The sequence below is a fragment of the Aythya fuligula genome, chromosome 13 (genome assembly GCF_009819795.1).
Source record: "Aythya fuligula isolate bAytFul2 chromosome 13, bAytFul2.pri, whole genome shotgun sequence".
NCBI classification, from domain to species: Eukaryota; Metazoa; Chordata; class Aves; order Anseriformes; family Anatidae; genus Aythya; species Aythya fuligula.
The window spans coordinates 14,065,141-14,074,177 of NC_045571.1; the positions used below are offsets into that span (position 1 = coordinate 14,065,141).

Here is a 9,037-nt window from a genome sequence, read left to right on the forward strand (position 1 = left end):
GGACCTCCTTCATCTTTCTGTCTCTAACACTAGTTGAGTATGTACAAAAAAGATAGCACTATTCATATTAAAATGCTGAAGAAAACAAATACTCTCTAGAAATTAAATTTAATAATAATAACTGTTACCTATTCCTAGATCTTTATTGTTGCTTGTTATTTAGAACTATCTTCTAAGGAAAGTCAAAAGAAGCTTTAAAAACAAAAAAAAAAAGGAAAACAAGGAGGACTTAATTCTTCTAATTCTTTATTATTAGGAGGCAAACACAGAAGTTGGCATATTGCCAGTTAAAACCCTGCTTAAATCCTGGCAAAACAGACAAGCTCCAGATGTCCTCTATAATATATATATAATATATTTATTAAAAAGAAATTAAAAAAACCCACCCTGTAGTCTGAAATGTTTTAATTACTTTTAAACTAAGGCAATATGTTAATGTGTCTGGGTTTTAGCATAGGTTAGCTGCTGTTCTGCCAATTTCAATTTCACTTACAAGATGCAAATTGGTAGAATTAAAAATATCCCTTTCATATATAAAACGATAATTGAAACTGTCATGGCAGCTGCTGAAATGGCATTAAAAGCTTCAGATGTGCTGATCCTGGAGTTCTTGATGTGGAGACCAGTGAGGCCCCAAAAGTACAATAATAAATAATAAACTGTGCTGCCGTTACTGCCGTGATGCTGTCACTTATATTTATTTACTTATTTTTAAATATGTTGGTGGCTGTGCTATATTTGTAGTTCATGAGGAAAGCTTTCATGTGGTCACTTAAAAAAAAAGTTGTTGTAGAATAGCTAGTCACTAGAAAGGTGAAAGGTGTATAGAGTGTGTAATAAATCTTTGCTAATTTAAAACGCAGTAATAATTTGTTGTCCAGTATTTAGTTTGATAGTTGATGTTTGGGCTGAAATTTAAGCTACTGCTGATAAATGATTCAAAGTTAAACGTTTTCAGCTTTATTTTGTAGAATATTCCTTAATAACACTTGCTTTGGAAAGTAAGGGTCCTTCACAAGTTTATGGAGGTTAAATGGTTTACTAACATAACTTGGCACACTGTTTGTAGTAACAGCATTCTTCCTGTACGTATGTTCCCAAAATGGGACGTTGGCCTGTTCCACTTAAGTTAGCAGTAGGCATTCTGGTTTTCTGTGTTGCATACTAGGTCTCAGCAGCTGTGACAGAAATATGAAGGGCAGTGTTAATACCTCCTACATAGCAGTGTGTTATGTTACCGTGAATGTTACAGAAAAGATTGTAGTGCGTAACTATATAGGAACTGAATACTTGTATGGCAACAATGACAATAATATAATCTGGTGAAGACTAAGCATGCACACCCAAACAAGACAATTCTATTTCAACGTGCAGCTAACATTTCAAGAAGGAATAAGTATGGTTAAATGTGGATAGCTACATGATTACATGCATTTTATGCTAGGAGACAAAAATGCTGATCGTAGTCAAAGCATGTTGCTTTAGTGACCTCTATTTTTGAACATCATTTTCACTTGTGGGTTAATGCCATTTTCAAAATTGAGTTTTGATCTTCTGGGTAGATTGTGTTTAGAATCTGAGATTCTGAAGCACCCACCACTGTGCAATGATTGAAACCAGTATGATACAGAGAGCTTTTAAGGTACATAAGAAGTATCAGCCAAGTGCAGAGTGCTTTTCTATTTGCTTTCTTACAAATTGTTCGTGCTTTGAATTCTTTTTTCTTCATTAAACAATAAAGCTAGGAGAGATGAATAGAGCAGAAAAGTCTGCTTAATGTATTTTGGCATTATTCTGTGGAATAATCCTTGTTTTTAACATTGAATCTAAACTAGTTTACTAATAACCTTCCTTTAACCAGTTAGTTGCTAGCTTTTGATCTTCTTTCTCATATGAGAAAACTGTTGCTGAGAGATAGTGTATATTACAGGCCAGAGTATTCAACACTGTAGGAACTGGAGGCCAAAAACTCAAAAAAAAACAACCTGAGATGTCAGTGTCTCCCTAGTAAGTATAAACAGGTGCATTGGACGTATTTTGCTTCCTGGATGGAGAAACTACTCAAGGCATCTTTACAATTAGGTACTTGAATTTAACTGTCTCCCACAAAAATGAACTTTTAGCTGTGCCTCCCTAGGAAGAGCAGTCATGTGCAGTGGGCTGCAGTGCACTAGGATGGCATCAGCCTCCTAGACTAGTAGGGGTTATTTAGAGAGGCAGAATCTTAAGATAGGAAGGTCACCAACTTAGGGAAAAATAAAGGCTTATTCTGCGAAAGTGAGTTCTTAAATGTATGTTTTCAAATGCCTTTTCATATAATTGAAGCTTCTGAGTACTTGTGATTGGTTTAAGGTAGACATTACCCACAAAATTAATTGATCATGTTAAATTAAAACAAACAGACTTTACAGGCTCAGTGGAGGAATTGGTGTCAGGCTTGGTATCTTTGTGCTGTGAGATTTAATAGATTTGCATATTAAAGCTGTGAAAACCTTATAATGGAAAGGAGTTTAGACCAATCATAGAATAACTTTAGAGGTTACTTCTTTGAACTAATGATGTTTTTTTTTGTTTTGTTTTGTTTTTGAAAGTACTTACTGCTAGAATGTAACAGCTTTAAGGGAAAAAAGACTTTATGTCTTTATGTATCTGTTTTCGGTTTTGTTGCGTTCATTGATGTGTGTCAGTGAAGCGGCAAGCTGAAGAGGTATGCTCTTTGTTGATAGTGCCTCAAGACTTTGATTTCAGTTTGAATGTGTTTGAAAGAAACATATGTAAGCAAGATGCTTGGGTGATTACAGCTTATCTAGGTAGTCCTGGTATTCTAATGAGAGAAGCATAATTTGATAATTTGAGAGGGATGATTTTTATTTAGGAACAGGATGTGCTTACAAAAATGCTCAAGATTGAAGAGCTGAGTGCTTTTCAAGAAAATACACTTCAAGTCATGCTACTTTGGATGGCTAAGTTGTACTATAAGTAGTGCAACCAGTAATGACAACTCTACTGGGTAGAGCGACAGGTGTAGGAAACTGGTTGTATGCTTATCTGTATTAAAATTAACTTTAGTTAAAGCAAAAGAGGAATCTGAGAATCTGCTACCCAAGTCATCGCTGTCCTAAAGGTCCAGTGTGTTGAAGCTTTTGTATAAAGTGCTAAAATTTGTAACAAATGGCAGATTTGTGAAACGGTCTAAAATGTAGGAAACACTCTGGCTAGAGGGTTTTTTTTTTTTGTTTGTTTGTTTGTTTTTAATAAAACCAAACTAGGTCAGAGTTGTTTTTCCCCAGTCATTACTCATTTGAATATCCCTTTCTAATTTGGATATGTACTGCTCTATAGAAAATTGGAAACCTGACAAAATTTGTGGACCTCTTTAGAAGTTCATGGAATCACCGGCACCTGTAGGTCTGAGGTGGGCGAAAAAAAAATGAATATCAGTGGAAGCAGACACTGTACTGCTTACATTCTTTAATAAATAAATAAGCTTTTCATTGCACTAACATAAGCTATGCTGTAGGTAAAGTAGCTATACAAGGAAACCTTATAAATAACGTTTCCTTATGTCAGTTTCTATCCATTAATACTGATGGTGTAAGATCAACACACCCATGCACTGACCTTTATGGTCTGTGGAGCAATCCACACCTGAAATTTGTAGGATACATTTGTGTCTCTGGGGAAGAAGAAATTGCTGTTCTGGTAAGCCCTAATTATAGATGTAGGACTAAAGCACTGTGGAAGTAATAACAGAAGGAAACTCCGCTGACAAAGAAGGTAATGAGTACATAAGGCTCTATTTTAGGTGATGAGTCTAGCCTTTCTCTCTTGAGCTTGTAAGTTCATGCTTCAAATCTGGTGTCTGACAAACATTACCACTTACTGCTTGTGTTACAAAACACTGACTTACTCTAATTCCAATACATTGGCAAAATTTCTGATAAAGTTTTAAAAAAATGAAGTGGGGGGAACTTGGTCTTTGATTAGCTAAACAGACCTTTTTAAGAAGGAAGTTGAAAATCAGTGTTACTGAAACCTGTGAAAATCTGTTTATAGATAAAATGCTTGTTCACAGTGTGAAGTCTGCTGATTCTGCTATAAATGAAGCCATGTGTTTTAGAAAGCTGGTGTATCATAAAAATTCAGAACAACAGGGATTGGAGGAAAATGCTGTGCATTTAGAGTATGTTCCCATATTAAATTATGACACGTTCAGAAAACTGGTAAATCTCATTCTTGTGTTAAAGTTCTACCATTTTCTTGTGATATTACAATTCTGTTGTAGAACAGCAGATAGATTTTAAGGTATGTCATCTGTTAAACATTTGGAAGAAACATTGCTTTCAAAGCCATAGAAGGCTCAAAGTGGGCTATATTATAAATACAACTAGAAAGCAGATGCTGACCACCATTATTAGGAAAAGAAAACATGAGAGTAAGGCTTAGAGTAACAATGCTGATATTGGAGTATTGGGCACAGTAGGAAGGAATGAGAATTGACCATAAACTGCAAAGACTTTGCGATGTCAGGCCTACAAAGGAATTAAATTCCTTCTGTGGTTAGTGTCTGATCTCCTATCAAGAGCAGTAAATCTGCTGTCTCCTACTGTTTCAGAGGATGATAACTGCAAACTCAGAGGGAAAGGGTAATCTGTGGCACGTAATAGTAGGCTGTCAAAAAGCCTTTAACTGCAAATATACGTGGTAGCACGAAGGACACAAGAATTGGCATATAGATAATAAGCATCCAAAGACAGATTCCTCACTTACCAAATGCATAGATGGAATCTGAAAGGTAGGAAGTGTAATGAATGCAGAAGAGACAAATACCTAATAATGAACCTCCTAGTTAGTACACCAGTCTCAATGAAATAGTGAAAAAGGTTGGAGCTGATGTTAAACGTGGGCTATAGAAATAGAAAATGAGGAATATAAAATTGGTGGAGCTGAATGCATCATCTTGAAAGTGACGGTAGTGTAGCTATTAAGTGTTGTCACACGGATGGTGTGTAGTTGTGTCTTTGAGAAATGAGTTCAGCTGAAACAGACTTTTTTTTTTTAACTGGCAAATATTAGTATCTGCATAGCAATTTACACATAGGTAAAAGCATGAGAAACAATGCGTCACTTCCCAAAGTAGCTTAAGACTTAATTGTATGGGAGTCAATGTCTCCTTGCATAGGAAGTTTTAAAAGGAATTCATAAATAAATGTGCTGGACAATGTCTTTGCGGTTGTCCCATAATAGTTACTGTGGGATGAAAAACACAGTCTTGTTCTTCAGGTTAAAAACAGAAAACTGGTATAGCCAATCTCATTCAGTGTTGTCATATCTCTTCGTCATCTTACTCTGTGGCACATGTCAAGTCCTATGGCTTGAGTTACCAAAGTACAAAGTGCCTGCAGAGTGTTGTTTTTTTTTGTTGTTTTTTTTTTTTTCTCCTGTTGGGTTGGATGGCTAAAGAAATGGATTGGTAAGAAATCGAGGAAGGTTATAGCCAAGAACCTTAACAGCAGTACTCCAAGGGAGGGGTGTGAGAACAGAGCAAGCATGTTAGTGACACTTTCTCTCAGCCTTCCATCACCTGTGGCTCAAAGGCATTTTTAGCACTTGAAATGGTGTCTCTGTAATTAATAGCCTTTGGATTTCTTTGTTCATTAATTTGTTCAGTTGACTGAAACATCTATGTTTTTATTACCCGTAGTGACTTGTGGCAAGCAAATCCACAGCTTGAATATACTTTACATAAAAATTGTTCATTTTGGTTTGAGCTTGCTACTGCTAGTTTGTTTGATTCTTGCTCCCAACTGCTGTAGTGCTCAGAGCGTTGTTTTAGCAAAAGGAAGTAACGGGATATACAGAGTTAGATCATTGCTGTTGAGTGTCAGTAGAGCACAATGAACAGAAAACCAGGCCAGGTGACTTTTCTGAAGCTCATGTTTTCTAGCATAAGTCATAGATGACCATGAGATACTGTAGCCCTTAAAAATAAAATAAAATAATTTGAATGATTTAGGTAAATGTTGACTTTGCTTGTATCTAAAAATCATTTTCTTAAATGGCACTTGTGTGCCCGGTAGTGGTGATAGTAGCACCACCTTCAGTGCATTAAATGTCCATCCAGTAGTCTGGTCCTAAAAGTCATCTTTGATCTAAATAAATAACTTAGCCTGGGGATGAGTGCGTGTGTTGTTAAATTTAACAAGTGTTGTTATTTTGGATAGTTAGCTGGATTACAATGTTATATTCTGTCCTGCTGGGATATGCTTGTTAAATTTTTCTCAACACAGACTGGAGGATTAAACTAACCATTTTCACTTTCTCATTTTAGGAACTATTGGATTTTTTGCCTGCTTCTGGTTTGTAAGTAAGATTTACAGTGTTGTGAAAGTGGACTGAAAAGCTTCAAAGTGTCTTTTGAACATATCTCCCTTGCTGTTTGATATTTTTTTTACCATGTATTGAGAAACACACTGTGTAATTCTAATTTGTAAAAGCTGAACAGCAGACTAGAGCTTAAAATACATTTTTTTTAATGGAAGGAAATGGCACCATTGGAAAAAAAAAGTTTACATCAGTATGTTCATTGAACATGTTAATTCTAATCATTCTAAAACTTGTATCCAAAATTTGATTTAGAAGAAATAAAAACCCTGTGAACTAGTTTATTTGAGAGATGAATGCGTTATACCAGTCCTCCAGCTGAATTTTCTTGCATTTTTTTTTTGTAATTTTTTTTTGGTTTCCAATTATATACCATCAAAGCACAGGACTGTCAAGTAAATCTATGTAAAATGTGAATTTTTAACTTAACTATGATTGTACATATTATCCTATACCTTCTGTACAACTAGATATCTTCTTACAACTGTACATGCTCTTAGTGTAACGTAGACTTTATTAAAAATATCGACACTGGTTTTTGTTCAAATAAAACTGCACAACTCCACCTGACTTGTTGCCTTTTTTGTTAATTAGGCCTTCACTATTTGAACGCAGATCACATTAGCTTAACCCGTTGATAGCCGTCCAATTTATATTGCTTATAAGTAGCTTGGCTATGACATCCACGCACTATTTTTCTTCTATGGCTGGAAATTGTCTCTGCAAGCAGGACTGCTATGCTACTTGAGTCTATGTCTCTAGGATGGCCAGAGGCTTATGAAATTGCTGTGCTTCAGCTGTGCACTTTCTTTCTCTCCACAACATTTTTGCTTAGCAAATCTTTGCTTTCTATACTAGAGCAAATTCCCTTTCCCTTCTTTTAGCAGCTTGAAACATGCATCTCATTGTTCTTCATCCTAGGAAAACTCTGCAACTTGTCAGAAGGTTTAGCCGTGAATCTAGTGGGCTTGAGAACTGATGATTCTTAAAGGTGAAACCTTTTCTTCCCACTCTGCAGAGCTGTGCTTAAATGCTGGATTACATGATATGGATATTTTAATAGCTTCTTCAGTTACAAGATTGCAGGCATTCTTCTCTCAGGAATGTCAAGGCTTTAAAGAGACTCTCCAACATCTTGAATTGCACTTGAGGCTGAGCAGAAAGTCACTGCAGACATAATTCAAATGGCTGTGTTACTGGCCCTGCTGGAGATGAATAAGGGGATGTTCACTCAGATTAATGGGTGAAATACTCAAAGCTTATTAACTGGCATATGGAAACATTCATTGCTGGAAGCTGCTTTTCAAGGTCTAAGCCAGCAATTTAACAAGACCCAAAATGACTCCATATCTTTTCATAGTCATATAAATACCAGGTAATTGTAGTTAGTGTTTAATATCCTTTCAAAGCTGTAACTTTGGTATGAGGATTTCAAGTTTCACCTCTTGTAGTTCCTTCCAGGTTACTTATGTGTGGGACAGATCACCTGGCTAAGTGGATGTACCTGGCTACATCTGCAGAACAGTGCCTGTGACATTTAAAAAAGAAAAAAAAAAAAAAAAAGCTTTAAAAATCCTGATGCTTGGGGAACAGGATATGAATATATAGTTCAGGTGAGAGGAAGCTTGGGTGGAGTGTGCAGCCACAGTGGAAACCTCACTGCTCAAGCAACTAGAGCATTAACCGAGGAGTGGCTGTGTCGTACTGTTGTGCTCAGGGTTATACTAATAACTCTGTTTCAAGCGGATGCTTTTCTGCTGCTTTCAAATTATTACAAATTTGGGAAGACTGCTGGTAGGTCCCACAGAGCACATAAGCCATATACATGTACTTTTTTTCTTTTTCCAAGGCAAGACAGGGAGCAATTTCAAATGAAAGCTTACAAAGCACATACAACAAGGATACATGTTATTGCATGTACTTTTAGGAGTTCTTCTCATAAAGCTATGACAATACAATATATTTTATTCTGTGGAATACCAGCTTTAGACAAACTGATTAAAAAAAGATCCAAGCACTTTAAAGTTAGTGTACCAGGAGGAACTGGCAACTGTCAAGATTGTTTCAAGTGAGGTTCAGGTATGCTTTTGATCACAACTTGGCCTCCCGACTGTTTTACCACCAAAATCTCTGCTTCCACTTCTGTTTTGCCCAGAGAGCTGCCATGAGAGAGATCGTCTTGCAGTTATCTGCAAGTCCAAGAACACCGTTCCCTCTATTAAAGACTTAATGCTCATATTGAAATTGATGTTGCTCTGTTTAAAAAGGTCCTTTCTATTAAATCTTATATTTAATATTTTTTATTTTACTAGATACATTAAAAAATAAAAAAAAAATGCTGGCTGAAGCTCCTTTTCAATTTTACGTGTTCAAAGGCAAACGAATTCATGAGAGAATTTGGAGCTACAATTGGCATGAAATGCTGGCAGGAAATTTTGCCAGATTAATAAATATGTGTTTCACAAGAGACAAAATAAAATGAGTTGTAAAATTATATTCACAATGCCTTCTCTGCTTTACTGTGAATACTAGGGAGTTAAAAAGTAAAGCTGACTTAAGTAAGTTTCTGAAGCTTGCAAGTAGGCTAGAGCCATGGCTGTAAAAGTAAAGCCAGTCATTCTCATGCAGCCACTAAAAAACTTTTTTTTTTTTT

The 9,037-nt window shown here is 36.0% G+C and overlaps 1 protein-coding gene across 1 annotated transcript in view; it reads left to right on the top strand.

Moving 5' to 3' along the window:
- Positions 1-6,954, top strand: part of LOC116494617 (transmembrane 9 superfamily member 2-like) — a 30,914-nt gene extending 23,960 nt beyond the window's left edge. Inside the window, exon 17 of the mRNA XM_032196571.1 lies at positions 6,332-6,954. Coding sequence (XP_032052462.1) covers positions 6,332-6,399 — 68 coding nt within the window. The 3' untranslated portion in view covers positions 6,400-6,954. The remainder of the gene's footprint in view (positions 1-6,331) is intronic.
- The last annotated feature ends 2,083 nt before the right edge of the window (positions 6,955-9,037 follow it).